The following is a 16,410-nucleotide window of genomic DNA, read 5'->3' on the forward strand; positions in this document are numbered from 1 at the left end:
TGGTTCATTACTGAGACACTGCCTACTAGCTCTGTTCACTTGGATGTTACCACGAAAGGTCTTCAGACCTAACATACACATCACGTCATGTATTGAGCCACACAGCAACAGACAGATAGATGCTTGCTGTGAAATACTATGGCCATTCTAAACCAACAAGCCGTTGACACAAGTGGTTCCCCAAAAGGGTGGAACATCTTCCCTATGTAGTTACTAGTGACACAGCTTAACCTGAAAAGGAAGTTTGTTTCACAGGGATTTGTTACTTGCTTTAGTCATTTTTAATCAGTGAGCTGGGAGACAGCGCCTTAATCACCAAAGAAACGGTAAGAAATTAAACTGGAAGCGAGCAAGGATAAAATTCAAAATGCACTTACACACAGCACTTCTTGGCTTCTTCCCCAAAGTTTAAAAGCAAAGGTATTTACCCATTTAATTCTACTCAAACATTAGTTCCAAGGGTTTAATTTATGAATTTCATTAAAATTAAAATAATAGGCCTTTTTGGTGCTACAGCACAAAATAAACACCACATGCGAAACATACCACATTTCATGTAGAATTCTACATAAACAAACCATTACACACTCCTGACAACAGCCAGCCTATCAAGGTAGGTGAAGCCTATATTGACCTGATATATGCTACACCTTTAAAATACAAAATCTACAATCTCTAATAAGTAACAAGATGATCCCCCTGCATTATGAAAAAAACAGAATATCAGAGTTTAATAAAAATAGCATTACTTTAAAAATAATAATAATGGTAATAAAAAAAGCAAACTGCTGGCAAGGTAGTATAAAGACCCTAGCTGTACGGCTAGTTGTGTGCTTTAACTTCTGCTACAGCTGTGCAAACAGCCAGTATCTCAGTTCAGTGGTCAAGTGAAGAAAACACCGTAATTCCTCTGGTATCAACCATCCTTATTATCTACCTCGCTTGAGGACACTAGAAATTCTGGGGGCATGGTGCAAGGAATAAAAATGAGTCATTAATATGAGGACACACAAACACAAATATTTTGTGATTAATAGAGATTCCTGAATTAGAGACTGAAACACCAAATGAAGGAATAAGAGGAATATAATCTCTTACCACTACACACAAATTCAGCTTCTAATTTCATTTGGAGAATTTACTGGCTCCCGTTTATGCTTAAGATAATGAAAGATTTATAATCACATTACTGAAATATTTGGTGTACAATTTTTACTGGTAGACACTTGTCAATACCTTTTAACATGGATTTTGTGTCAAGCAATCATGGACGTATTTAGGTTTTGTTAAACAATCAGAAAATATAACTAAAAGAAGGATGTACTTTATTCTGAGGTTGATGACCACAGATAAACCTCTTGAAATATGACAGTTCATACACTTCTTTCCATTAAGCAGGAAACACTGATAACACACTATTTTTCTGTCTAGTCAATTTACTTGTTTTTCCACTCTTTGGTAGTTTTTCATTTTTTAATTTTTATTCTTTTTAAACAGAATGTCTACCAGTGACTTCATTTAAACACTAGATGCCAGAACATAATGTGTGATAGACTCAGGCAGTGACAAATCAACATGCCAAACACCATTAGCTCTTTAGAATAAGAAAAAAGTGACCAAGGTACTTACTACTTCTGACCTTCCATGGTTCTTGTTTTCTTCAAACACTTAAACAAAATACAAAATTATCAGTTAATACAAACATCTTTAAACCACAATTTTCAAGTTAGACACTAGAAAAGTCCTACCTTTTCACATAAAAAAATACTATGTTGTAGCACCTTGTTTACCATGTTACAACAGAAAACCTTTCAATCTGTGGACCAAATGCTTTCCTCATGTAACACACAATTCTTGCTTAAACCCATGACAAACACATTGTAGTACTGTCACTGATGTTGCCAATTATTATAATTTAGCAAATCTTCCAGGCAAAAACTAATCTATCTGACATAAATTCAGTGACTTTTGATGAAGGAAGCCAAAAAAGTCCATGCTAGGTATCTTCCTCTGTCAAATTTTTTCCCCAAAGTTCTAACCGCAACAAAGTTCAAGCTACTTTTTTTGCCCATGTCCCACTGATCTGTTTTTTTAAAAACACCAGGTACATCATACCTTGAGCCATGGGTGTGAACTTTAACGAGCAGGTAGTTTTTCTATGAGGGACTATGATTTGTATGCATTTGGACTTCAGATTTTATAAGTCAGTATCTCCGGCTTGGATACTCAAGTCTCCCACTATATTTTGAGCTGATGAGATGGCACACACACCACTTCGCACCAGTAAGTGAGCACACTTGCCACGCCAAATTTACAAGTGAAGCCTGATACTCCTCATAAACAAAGAGCACCTGGCTTCTCTCTTCTGCTGCTTTCAAAGGACTCTATTCTCCAGCGTACAGCCAGCATGCAAATGGAGGCACTGCAGCATGATCACAGGAGACCAAAAAGAAGCTGGCCAGATGGTGCTGCTGGAAAATGGCCTTTGTTAAGACCAGGCATGAAGGAACACACCAACAGGCTGCACTAAGATACAAAGCTGACTGACTGAGAAAACAGAAATGGAAAAAGCAGCTAGGAAGGTAATGGTGCTTAAACTGGACTTTGGCACTAATCTGGGTGAGAGAGAAAAGGGGCTGCCATCGGGAGAGGTGACACCGGCAACATATCTAGCACGGTGCTGCTTACAGAGGGTACGGTTACCACTTGAGTGGCAAAGGGACTGGAACATATTGCAGGAACCCGAACAAGGGAATGCAAACAACCTGAGTGCTTCCTGCAACCGTGAAGCACATGCACTTCCATTTGAAGCCAAATGGAGCCAAATCCCAGATTTACAATTCTAACCTTTCTGCTACCAGTACCTGTGAAACTTCCTGGCAAAGTTCCATGAGATGCTGCAAGATTGCATCAGAGCAGGAAATTTTCCTGAATTGGAATTTTTGTGAAGTGCTCACAAGCACTGCAGGAGATAACATAAGAAAATTCCTAACTGTCTTCAGAGCAGAGTTTAAATGCAAACACCAACAGCTAAACAACAAAGAGGAAGAAAGAACTGTTTCAGATTGTTGTTTGTGTTATAGCACCATTGAGTCAGACAATATACAGAATAGATAGCATCGGCCATGGCTTTGCTGTAATTTCTACAGCCATAAGGCACAGGCACATCTTACATCTTTATGTTCAACTTCACTGTTTTAACACTGGTCCTCCTTAAGTCAACAGTGGGTGTGCACGAATAAGATAAGAACATAGGATTTAGCTTGTATACACATTCATGACTCAGTTATTCAGCAGCACACTTGGTTTGACAGGAACCAAAGAACAGTCTATCTAGACGGAATAACATGCATTAATTATGTGGAACAAAGTGTAAATGACCAACACAAGGAACAGGTCTAAGGCACTGACTTTACACACTCTACATGTCCACCTGATTCTCCTGGAAACCAATTCCCTATAAATAAAATAAAATTCAATATATACCTATGTATACCAGGGTCATGGTGAAACAGTTCTCATTTGCAAGCATAGCTCATGCTTTTTCTTCCTAAACATGCGAGCTTATATTTTGACTCCTACTTATACTCCTCAGAGTCCTACATAGCACCCCTACGCCCTTAGGACAGGGGTCCTCAAACTACGTCCCGTGGGCCGGATACACTCCCCCAGGGTCCTCAATCCAGCCCCCGGTATTTACAGACACCCCCGCCGGGGGTTGGGGGGGAAACCAAGCAGCCGCAGATGACTGCCTGCCACTGCATCCGCGTGCCGGCCCCCTGGTTAAAAAGTTTGAGGACCCCTGCCTTAGGATGTCATTTGTGGGGATATGTTAGTTCAGAGTGAGGACTGTGTCACAGCTGTTAGGACAGTGTTTTCATGGTATGAAAATGAGGGCATGTATTCCCTGTCTTGACGTGTGACATGATGGCATTTGAGGCTACAATACCTGCTGCTATAGTGTTGTATGGCCAGTCAGGGTGGCAGGAAACACAAGTGGAGTCTTACCTACCCTGCCTGGTGGAAATGGCTACTGGCATGTGGTATTACCACATAGCTCAATCCCTAGGCCTACTTTATTTCCAGCACAGAGCTAGTTTTTGGTCTAAAATGAGAATTCTGTTTGTACAAAGACAGCCTAGTAAGCGCTGGCATTGAGAAAACTCAACTGTGGTTGCTCAAAACCAATCAGATGACTTTTGATAAGGGCAGCACTATTTCACCTGTAATTTCCATCAAGAATGTTCCTGGATCCCATTCATTCCAGATGCTGTTCAAGAAACTTTCTTAAATAGACCAGTTATGCCTCAGAAGACTCAGCTTAGTTTCACCTTTCTCAATGACTGAGAACACTCCAGAAAACCTGGATGTCCACTACTACAGGCTATTCTTTTTAGCTGTTCATTTAGATGACAAACCAAATTGGTTTGGGTCCCACTGATCTCAACAGTACCCTAAATGACTTCCATTCACACAGACATTGTTTGAAGTTAGATACCCTTGTGTAACATTTGCAGAACTGTAAACTAATTCATATTTCATGTATCAGCATCACAGTTCAGCTCTTCTGAAATGGAAACAGTATATACTAACACAGATATTGGAGTCTGAAACAAAGGTAGAAGAAGATAATAAAGTAATATTTACTTGAGCTGGATGTAGTTGATGTGCTATTACAAGAATACTCATGTTTGTATCCGAGTTCTACTGCAAATTTATCAATTTCTAGCTTGTAATGTTAGGATTTTATTTTTAAGAAACATCCAGTGGCTGATGACTGGGGAAAGACAAATACCGTATCCATCTTCAAAAAAACAGCAAAGACGATCAGGGCAACTTCAGGCCCATCAACTTCAACCTCAGTTCCTGGAATGATCATGGAGAAAACCCCCCTGGAAACCATACCCAGCCACATGAAAGACAAAAAGGTGAGTGGAAACACCCAGCATAGATTTATTAAGGGCAAATCGTGCCCGAGTAACCCAGCTGCCTTCTACTATGAGATAACTGCCTCTGGTGAATGAGAGTAGTAGATGTTGTATGTTGATTTTGGCAATGCCTTTGTTAGGTGTCCCATAGAATTCCTGCAGCTTCTTGTGGGACTACATTTGCAGCAGTGTCCAGTTTGGGGCTCTCCATACAAGAAAAACACTGGCATACCAGAGTGGGTCCACCAGTCAGGGTCTGGATCCCAAAACATATTTGTTCTGCTATGAGACTACCCGGCTAACAGGAGGCCTTATTGCTGTCTACAGCTACCTAATGACAGGTGTACAGCAAACAGCCAAACTCTTCTCAAAGGTGCACACTGGAAGGACAAGTGGCCACAAACACAAGCAGGAACATGTGAAATTCCAACTTAACATAGGCAGGAAATTTTTCAACATAAGGCTGGTTAAGCACTGGAATAAGCTGCCCAGTGAGGCAAGCACTGGACATGGCCCTGAGCAATCTGCTCTAACTGGGCCTGGTTGAACAGGAGGCTGGATTATGTCCTTTCCAGTGCTCCCTTCCAGCCTATATGATTCTGTGAAAATCTGTACAATGTAAAAGAAGATGAGACTGGAGAGCAGCAAGTTTGCTACCATTGGTTTAATACAGAAGACTTTCCACAAGAATGGTGTGAATGGACAGAATAGCATTGCACCATTACCACTGTGGCTACACAAAAAAAAAAGTATAGTATGTTTGCTTTCTAAGAGTTACCTACAATATTTTTATCTTTTAGTCATATTGCTTATTTTCATTGAGAGCTGAAACTTTTGACATTAACAGTTTTTATTCTTCAGATATTGCTACATGTACAATGTGAATTGTCCCTGCAGTCACACGGCCATAACTTACTTATTTTTATCATCTCTAACTTCACACGTTGTTACTGCCTATTCCAAGTCCAGGAATAAAAGAGGTTTAAGATACTGGTTGAACTGTAACAAAAGGCTTTATTAAAAGCATCTGAGATAGCTGAAAGCAGTGAGATTTTTTTAAAATAAAAAATCTCCAAGTCCAAGTCTAGCCACAAAAAGTGAGAGATGCTAATAAAAGGGTCTGGGAACAGCCCAGTGAACTATTCAGGATCTAAAAGGAACACTTCATAACCATGTAACAAAGAATCCCTACGGTCACGAAATGCTGGCCCTGAGGCTGCAGAGAGACCAAGGAATCATCACATAACCTTTGACTCCTTTAGGTTTCGAACTCTGTTATGCTTTTGAAGAACAAGATGTAAATGTCCCAACAGAGGTAACAAGAGTGTTGCTTTTTGCCAAAGCTGACAACAATGGAACACATGACACTAACTAGAGTCCACCAATAAACTGCAGTCAAACTTAAAATTAACCTGTTACCATACAGTTTTATATATAAAACCAAGCTTAATTGGCCACAAGGAGCTGATGAAAGAGACTTTTTCTTTTTTCTTCCCAGTGTATTAAGACTAAAAAGAAGAAAAATTTCAGCAAATAATATTATGCTGACACTCATTAAAAAAAAAAAAAAAAAGCACCCACTGGAAAGCATTTTTATTGGGAAGTTTCCATTATCTTTGATGATAGGAAGTTATGCAACAGTTATGATCTCCATGACAGGCAGCCTTTATGTTGGCAACCCAAAAGGTAGGGATACTCTAAGATATGGCAGAGGGGGAAGGGAGGAAGCAAACATAAGTGATCTATAGCATGCTAGGGAAAGCAATGCTACATTTCAGCTCACTGTACACAAATCCATGTTTATTGCTGCACAGTGCTGTATCTAAGGTTTCCTGAAGAAGTCCACACACAGCTCTAGTAATTTTGCAAGTGTTTCCCAGTGTTTTGAGACAGATGCTACCTCAGTTTCAATATTAAACCCAAGCTGGCGCTCCTGCCCAGCACACAATGGAGCACAGCGCTGAAACATCCATTCACATATGGAACGAACTGTGTTCATAAACCCTGCCAAAACCTTGTAAATCCCTATCAAGTCCTCTGAGGAGCCACAAAGAAGCCTCAGCATTGTGTTCCACAAACCTCCTCGTCTGCAGAATGACACCAAAGAGGACTGGCACCACCTACCAGCCTGGACACTGTGAAATACAGCTGAACTGTTTCTAGACTGAGCCTGGCTTCAGAAGCGGTACAGCTGCATTCACGTAGTGCTCTGCCACAGCTAATAAAACATGCTGGATCCAAGATGGCCCTGCAAACAGCCAACCATGGCACCTCTGCATCTGTGGCAGTTTATCTGGGTTGTAGGCTATTGGCCCAGAAATTATTTCCACAGAAAGCCCAAATAGCTGGAATGCACACACAACTTGGTAATATTTCTGCTGTACTACATCACCCTGTCTTCCTACTGAGATAATTTTTTAGCCATGATGCTGGGATGAAACTTGATGGACAACACCCTCATTAGCAATATATTTCTATTCCTATGGAAAATCCTCCAATTCTCTATATTCGCCAAGACCATTTGCATACACCATCTACATTTTTCTATGCAAACAGGAAAATGCTTTCATGGTGTTTAGAGTGATTCAAGCTCCAGCATACCACAGGTTTACCTTCCAGATCATGCTCTGTATAACATATATACATGCTTGCTTATCTTTTTTAAAGCTGAACAACTTTATACAAGTAGTATCTGGAGATTATTCATAAGAAAAAGATGGTATGAGTACCTTCTCCTCAACAGCTAAACTGATAATAAACAATTCTGTATATCAATGTCATTCAGACAGTGTTTCTTTTCCAGTGAGTGTAATTATAAATACTGTCACATGGCAAGGTGAAGTTCAGACTTTAATGCTCTTCTAGGTTATGAGGAAATCAATTTTTTTAAAAAATAAAATCTTTTCCCCTAATTCAAATATCTCTCCTTGGCTGAGCATTATTTACAAAGTCCTTACTATGCTCTTAGCTTAGCTAACAGATCTTATAACCAGAGACAACAAACAGGAATCTTTTCAACTGTTAAGACTATTTAAAACAAACTGTTGATCTAATCACAACTTCTCAGAACCAAGACATGAGCTGCAATCCTTGCAAAAATGTTATATATGCTGATCTACAGATCATATTTAACATCCAAAGATGACCTAGTATAGTTATGTAGGAAGGCAGTAGACTGAACAACACATTCTTTTGAGATGCATCCAGAAACAACAAAAGGGAACTGAATGAGAAGCAGAGCAGAATTCAGCAACCCTTATGTGAAAGTAATGTGTTCATCAAAAAAAGATACAGAGGAGTCTGCACTTTCACTGACAGCACTGTCTTCTCGGTTTACTGTCCTTTCAAAGCAGCTAATATGTTTTGTGGTCCATCAAATCCCAAGAGACTCTCTACACCCTAAACCCCCTTCAGCTTGTAACTTCAAATATGGCAGAATCATGCATTGCAGTTGATTCACTTAATATAAAAGTTTTATTAAATCTAATAATCTTCCGGGAAACTTTTAATACAGTAATAGTAGAATGGTACTAAGTAACAAAAGATAGGAATTTTAAGGAGTTCTATCTGTAAAAGCTAAGTGTGATAGTTTCATTTATGTAAAATACTCTGCAGCAAAGAAAATGTGCTTGGGTGAGGGAATCAATGCCATCTGTGTCTCCAACAGCTCTTGGCTGACAACCTATCTCCCCCACCCTGCTCCCTGGAAGCTGTGATCAAACTGAATCAAGTAAATGGGCCTCCAAAGCAAGAAGCTGTCACACTATGAAGATTAGGCATCGCACAGTTTTATATTCTCTGGTCTTCCTACAGAGACCATGGGCTTCAAATTGCATTTCACTTTGACCTGACCAAGCAAAGGAGAATAGGGCAGACTACTGATCTGAATTATGCATATTGTCAACACAGGAAAAGAGCAAAAACTGAAGTATGGGTCTATACAGGCATTCACCGTCAAGATTATACACAGATTTACAAATATTTCTACTCTTAACTACATTAATAGCTACCACTGAAATTCTGCTAAAATGACTGTGCTGTTTAAGTTACATCAGTGTGATGAATGACAAGATTTCATTTTTCCTCTAAAGCTCTTAATGCTCATCACTGATGTTCTAATCCTCCAGAATCATCCATACTTAGCTTTAAATCCAGGAGTATTTTCATGCTGTTAGACTACTCACTGATGCCGTTTGTTTATTAATTCAAAAAGTTTATAGTATTGGTCTGCAAGTGCTGCATTAGCAGTTCCTTCCATCCACTACAACTTTTTGTCTATTCCTTTGTCTCAGACAGATCCACAGCTTTGCTACTTATCCTGTAAAGTGTGTATCTTACATATTATCCACAACTTCTCAGCAGAAATACTGCAGTCTTCCACGGGAGCTGTATCAACAGAATTACTCTTAAACTATTTCAGGAGCTGATATCTAGAAAGAAGTTTCGTATGTTCTTAAAAGAAGCACAGGGCAACACAGCATCTGTTATACAGAGAAGGACTCCTGCTATATTCATACACCTTGGAGGTGCCAAGGGGTAAAGAAATTCATGCTGTTTGACCCCAATTATCTAACTGTGGTACCTAAATTACCATATAAGTCTCTCAGTACTAAGCCCCTGTGCAGATAGGGCGTAGAACCTCCATAAAGCAACTCTGAGCACCTGAACCAGAGCCTCACCACCACAAAGAAATGGTGGTTTCTGCTTGAAGCACCTGAACTGCACACGGCTAAATCGTGCATAACAGGCGCTTCTCTACTACTCCTAACACTGGGATTTCACGATGGTCTGTTGAATTACTGCGGGGGAAAAAAAGATTTAGCAGCATACTGAGTAACACATTGTGCTTGGGACACAGCCACATCCCGTAAGCCCACTGGAACCAATTTTTTCTTTCACTGCAAGCACTTCTGGAACTAACGTTCCTATACACAATTTCTTCTATTTTCTTCTCTCTATCAAGGTTTATGAGACAGCCTAGCAGAAAGTTCATTTATTCCATTCCATTTATCCATTTGTCTTGATTCCTCAAAGGATCAACAACAACAAAAAAATCTGACACACAGAAAAAACCCAACCATGTACTCAAAACAGAAGAAGTACCACAGAAATTTGAGTCTGTTTTCCAAGGAGCTAGTTTGAGCCAATATAACACTCCCTTCTTTTTCAAGCTATTTTGTGTGGAGGACAAACCACAGTAACACAAGCAGGTATCTTAAATGACTGAGATTGTGTGATTAAGGATTTGCATGATTAGAAACCATGCAAAAGGCATGAAGAAATCTGGATGTTTTAGGTCTTCCTCCTATCATTTTGTAGCACTACCCAGGCACCTGTCTGCAAACAGTATATCCAACAAAGTGATTAGTAGTATTATTAACATTAAGTATATAATGACCTGTCTTTCACTGAACTGTATGCTGACTTAATATTCTCTATGCAGGGCAAATGACCAATAGCTACTGCAGAGAGTACTGTAATTTAATATTCATTAAATAATAACTGTATTATTCCAGTAACAATTACCATGCTTCTAAAGTTTCAGAATAGACAATTAACATAGGAAATTATTCTGCTTATTTTCCTGGTGTAGTCTAAACAGCGGGTGACTTTCAGGGCCCTGTTTCTTACGCTATGATTTAGTCTTTTATTTTTCTACTCCCAACTCTGACAAGTACAAGTTAATAGAAGACAGTGGCAGGTAAACAGAGCACATTTGAACACTGGGAACTTATTACTCATTTACACCTAGAACTTAAGAGCATCAATACATCTTAACTGCACTGGTTTTCAATACTCGAGCGGTTAGTTTTGGCCAACCCACGTTTTTAAAAACCTGGTTTTGCTCCTATGATGTGCAAGGATCAAGTCAACTGTTATTATTCCTATCTAAAAAACAATTCTGTGTCTATTTGGTACTATATGTATGTACAAAGACTATCAAGTTAAACTTACAGGCGTAATTGCTAGAATATAACATGTCTTGAAATGGCACTTGGAACTGGGGTTTTTTTTCTTCACTTTTTAAACAGTTGAATGACAAATTCCTAAAACCAGCAGGTTATCTCAAAAAGACTGATAAGAATGGCACATGTAGTCACAATATAGTACAGTCTCTGAACAAAATATTCCAACTGTGAGGCTACCAGCATTTATTTGGAAGATTGATGAGCAAACAATAGCCCTTTCTAGATAAGTTAGCTTGCATGCAGAACTTCATCATTTACATACAAACACAGATAAAATAAAATTTACACATAAATTTTAAAGTCCTTTTCTAAATTATACTGATTTTTCAGCTGCTTATTGTGAAATAATATAAGAACTGCACATAGTATCAGTTTGCCCTCACATAACATCTTTTACTTGACTACTACTGTTCCACTTACATTTGTGAAGAACACTGAGCAAATGTCCTTAGGAAAGAACCAGATAAGTACTACATGCATTTTATGGATGAATAATTTGAATACAAGCTGTTGAGTGGCTGGTCTAACCTCACTCTGTAAATGAGCAAAGTTGGGGATATATGCAATACCGTATTTAATCTCATTCTAAATGCAGACTCGCTTCATGTCTCTGAAATTACTATCAGATTGTTTTGTATTACACAATAGTTCTCTCAGTTTAAAAAGCAGTATTTTTAAACTTAGTAGCCAAATACTATAAAAGAAAATGCCATATGGAACACCTGCTGTGTGCAGACTATAAAAGACAATATGAAGATGGTTTTTGTGACACATTCTACCCATATCTGTCTAGAGCCTTGACCTTAGGACACTTTCCGTTTGTAGAACCTATAAGAAAAGCAGTGGATGTACAAAAAAAGTCAGGAGCCTCTTTTCACATGTATATTACACTAAATATGAATAAATATGTTTTTAGAATTTCAAACTAATGGCTTTCTTGTTTACATACCCTATTTACTGACAGAGTCAACACTCTCAAGTTTCTCCCTCCCTCTTCCCTTTTCATCCATGCAGAAGCCAGGAAGCAATGCCATTGTACCTAAGGAGAAATAACGCTGTGGGAGCTAACGGGAAAATAATGTTCTCTAGATTCCCTCAGAAGATCATTTACATCTGTGGATAAGAGATTTGATTAACAAAACAGTTCTAGCATGCACAGCAACTACATTACACGATGATCTTCTTTCACTGCTCTCTGAGTAAACACCACAACCAATACAGGCTGTCTGTTCTTGACAGATGCACAGTCCACTCAACTTTTACAATACTGATCTCAGATCCTGGCACACCAGCTGACTGCTCCTAAAGCAGCGGCGATGCCTGTGAAGCTACTTGCAAGATGGACCCGACTACTATTTCAATGACTCAGAAGAGACAGTTCCCAAGGTTGACGTAAGTGATTGCATAACCGGTCAAAATGCCCCTCAGTTTGCCATGACTAACAATAGCCACAGGAAAAACTACCGTGTCACTGTTACTACTAGCAACACATAAAAGGTCAAATGTCTCTACTGTTCTTGACTGCTTTGATCTTTGCTTGACATTGTTCACTCTCTAGGCTTTTGTATTTTTAATGCTCCTGCATCACATGGTATAATTTTGTCTTTAGAGTGATTTTATGGTCGAAAAGTGGAAAAACATCTTGAAGAATCAACTACTTCAGAGCAACGCTGCTGGAGAAGATTTTGAAAAAAGTATTAAAAAAAAAAAGTCATTGAGGACATTTCTTGACTTCTAGTTTAGCTGAGATATTAGCACATTTTTTTCTGCCAACTCCTACCAACAGCTTTCAACAGTAGTTGAAGAGTGAAAAGAGCTGTTATTATTCGTTTCTTCCAGAAAAGGTTACTTAGGAATTCATCTGAACAATTTAGCAGCCCTGTAGAGTATGGGTAACAGAGAAGAACAGGCAAGATGGGTGGGCTTGAAAGTCTACTGAAGTGAAAAAAAAAGAAAACCCAGTATATTGGTTGAATTGTGTTGAACAATTCCTGTTCAACAGAAATTTTACTTTGCACTGATTGCCTCCACACCCCAATAATACAATCTTTTGAAAGAAAAATGTTAAAGAAACCCTCCTCCTTCCATACAGTCATAACTGGTGTTCTTGAACCTGCAAACTTTCAGTAACCTCCGTATTTGAATCTCAGCTCCCACAAACACAATGAAATAGATTGCCATTATCTAAAAAGCACTTAATTCTTTCTCAATTAAGAAGGCAGCAAATTCAAGTTACCAGCATCTAACTCTTGAGTGCACTGAATCTTTCTGGAAATAACGTTTCACCCATAAAGTTCTGACAGTAAAACTTTAGAAACTCATTCAGACCAAGGGTTGGCAGCATTTCACTGCCACATCACCTTCCAGTAGAGCTTGCCATGGGAAAAAAGTGACTGGTTATACCAGTTATGGCAGTTTACCACTCAAAAGGTCTATGTGGCTTTACACTAAATTCCTTCTTCAGTGGTATTAACATAAATCTTAAATCATTCAGTCACTCAGTTTAAACCCATACGCTACCCTATTAAAACAGTAGTATAAAAAATTGTTGATGTCTAAATAACATGCTCCTGGACTTCATGCTAAGTACCACTAAGAACTGCAACTCCTAGGTCTGTGCCATGCACTGTCAAGCAGTGCTTGCACTCAGTCCTCCGGAACCCTGGATAGACAAAGTGGAAAAAGTGTGGATTACCAGAAAAATCAGATGAAAGACCATAACCAAACACAGCCTGCACGGCACACTCCAAAACCCAGCCTGCCATTTTCTCTGCCCAACACCTTGGAAAAGCTATCAAACACAGTTTTTTTCCTTACAGCAATGGCCTTGCCAGAGCAAAACACAAGAACAGTTTATTTCCAAGAAGTCTGCTCTGGAACAAGAGCCACAGCTGCTTTCTGAGACCCAAATCAAATAAAATCCACGCAGAAACGGAAAGAAAGAGGATAACAGAATGAAAACATGGGGAGAAAAAAACCCCAACAAACAGATGCTTCCTGGAAACAGTCACCTTGGTTTAAAGCAAGGCTTGCAGGCAGGGGCAAAATACTACAACCAATCAAACAGAACAACTCCACTGCCAAGCTTCCAAAACATGTACACAATGCAACTTGGGGGTAGGGTGTTAAGGGACACACTCCTGATATTACCTGATTCAGTTTCACACTTAGACATCTGAACTAAGGGAAATCTGAATTACTGCTTTACGAGGGTCCACGCACGACCTTGCGCCTGTCAGCGCTATGCAGAGCAGCATGGCACAGGAGACTGGCTTCGGTTTGGTGCTGAACATACACACAGTGACACCAACGAATCAAGAGAGCACAGTGCCCTTCACCCTTCCCTCTTGCTAAAAAACTGGCCTCACGTTTCAAGCAATTTTCTATCTTCCTTCTTCCTTCTAAACAACCAGAACACATAAGCAACGTTCGCATGCCAGCTGGATGGATGCAGACCAAACCTTATTACTAAGATGAACCTTTCACAAAACACAAGCTTTGAGCCCGAAGTTTGGGGATTTTGCAATTCACATCTCACCAGCTGTTACCGCCCCGGTGCCCGGTTCGGTAACTGACGTTACGCTACCACGGGAGGCCCGGCCGCCGCCAGCCGGCCCGAGGGGCAGGAGGGCCGCCGCGCCCCGGCCAGCGGCACACGCCGCCCGCCGCAAACCGCTGAGGAGAAGCCGCCGTTTCCCTCCCCAGCCTCCCCGCTTCCCGCGGGCGGCGGGCCAGAGGCGATGCACGGGAGGGAGGGGGGGCAGAAACGGATAAATGTCATAGTCATGGCGAGATAACCGCACGGCGGGAAAGGGAACGCAAGGCGAAAAGGAGGGGCAGATGCCATCTTGCGTCTCGCAAATTTCACCTCTGGACAGGTCCGGCCCTGGCTACACCGGCCGCCAAGCCCTAACGGGCGCCAGCGCCTCAGGCCCGGCCGCCGCGCCGCCTCCTCCCCGCAAGAGGCGGGCGGCCCGCGGGGGAGGCGGCGCCCACCCGGGGCTGCCCGGCACCGGTCGCAGCAGCCGCTGGCAGAACCCGTTTTCCTCCGCCAGGATCCGGCACGGAGCCCAGCAAGTGCCCCCTTCCCGCACTCACCTTGCCCGCGGCGGAGGGGAGGGGAGGGCCGAGCCGGAGGCGCCGCCGCCGCCCCTCCAGGTGTTCCAGCGTCGTTGGCGTCACGGCGGCGAGCGGAGCCGCCTCTGCCGGCGCGGGCGGTCCCCGCAGCGGGGCGGAGCCGCCGCCCGCCCAGCCCCCGAGGCAGGAGGGCGGCGGCTGCCGGGTCCGTGGCGGCCGGGGCTCGCTGTTTCCTGGCGTTGGGCTTGGCCGGGCCGCGCTTCCTCCTCCTTCCCCGGCCGCGCTGTGAGGGAGGCCTCAGGGGAAGGCGGCGGGAGAGACCCCCCGGCCTCGGGCCCTTCCGGGGCTCCTCTCGCCGCCTCGCCCCAAACCCCGAGCCCTTCTCAGCCCCCGCCTGCTGTGGGCTGCAGGTGTCGCATCAGGGAATACTCGATTTTATGTTTTGGCCGCTATAAATTGGTAGTTGCTGTCAAGGAAACTTGGAGAAAAAGGCCTTTTGGTGTAGCAGGCAGGTGGCAGTGTCAAGGGGCATTGGTTTGGAGCGAGAGTCAGAAACGAGCCATCTGGGATTTTGTGAGAGCTGTTTTGAGTAAAGTACTGAAGGTGGGTTTTAAGCTGATTTCAGAGCTTGAAATGTGGGGGGAAAGTTCACAGGTGGCATTTGAAAGCGATCTGTTGGATAAGTGGGAGTTAAAAGGAGAAATGGGGGAGCAGCAACATAGGGTGAAAAATTACCTCACCTGCATGTGGAAGTGTTAACTTCCCTGTACTGCATGTACGGAGAGCAGCAGTTTAAGCACAACACAGAGAACAAAAGCAGGAGTGGAGGAGATGAGGTTGAGCTGGTAGGGCCCCAGCAAAGGGTTGAAGAACAGTGGTAATGGGAGGAACTGTAGAAAATGAAAAGGGAAGAGAGGAGTGGAAATGAGGATAGTAGTGGGGCATCGTCTGCTGAACTTTGTTGAGGTCTGAAGTGCTCATGTTGGTGGCTGTCACAGTGTTTCTGTGAGACCTGGCCGAATGACTTCTGGAAGTTGCACGTGTAGGAGCGAAAATGCAAGGTGTTTACAGCAACAGGGACCTTACTGTGAGACAGTAGCTCTGAAAAAGACTTGGGATCCTAATGGGTAGGTAGCTAAGCATGCACTCCCAGAGCACCAAAGTCAAAAGGGATAATTTAATTAACAGCTGTATAACTTGAGGAATTTCAGGCAAGATTTGGGAGGTTTTATAATTTCCCTCATTGACACTGGTGTGACGACTAACAGCACGTTGTACCCAAGCATGATGTATGTAGCACAGACAGTATGCTGACAACCTGAATGGGTTTATGGCAAAGAATATGGGATTGTTTTCCAGAACTGCAGAAACCCTAATAGGATAGTCTGTGTGTTTAGACATAGTAACAGTAAGCAAATATTTTCATAGGAGACAAA

At 41.7% G+C, this 16,410-nt stretch overlaps 1 protein-coding gene across 3 annotated transcripts in view; it reads right to left on the reverse strand.

The window, feature by feature from the left end:
• The window catches only part of ICA1 (islet cell autoantigen 1), a 73,516-nt gene extending 58,388 nt beyond the window's left edge, over window positions 1-15,128 (reverse strand). For all 3 annotated transcript variants that reach the window (XM_055710467.1, XM_055710466.1, XM_055710465.1), the window contains exons 1-2: window positions 14,996-15,128; window positions 1,630-1,667 (exon numbers count right to left, since the gene is read on the reverse strand). In XM_055710467.1, coding sequence (XP_055566442.1) covers window positions 1,630-1,646 — 17 coding nt within the window. In that variant the 5' untranslated portion in view covers window positions 1,647-1,667; window positions 14,996-15,128. The remainder of the gene's footprint in view (window positions 1-1,629; window positions 1,668-14,995) is intronic.
• Window positions 15,129-16,410: the final 1,282 nt, after the last annotated feature.

Source organism: Falco cherrug, chromosome 4, assembly GCF_023634085.1.
Source record: "Falco cherrug isolate bFalChe1 chromosome 4, bFalChe1.pri, whole genome shotgun sequence".
Taxonomy (NCBI): Eukaryota; Metazoa; Chordata; class Aves; order Falconiformes; family Falconidae; genus Falco; species Falco cherrug.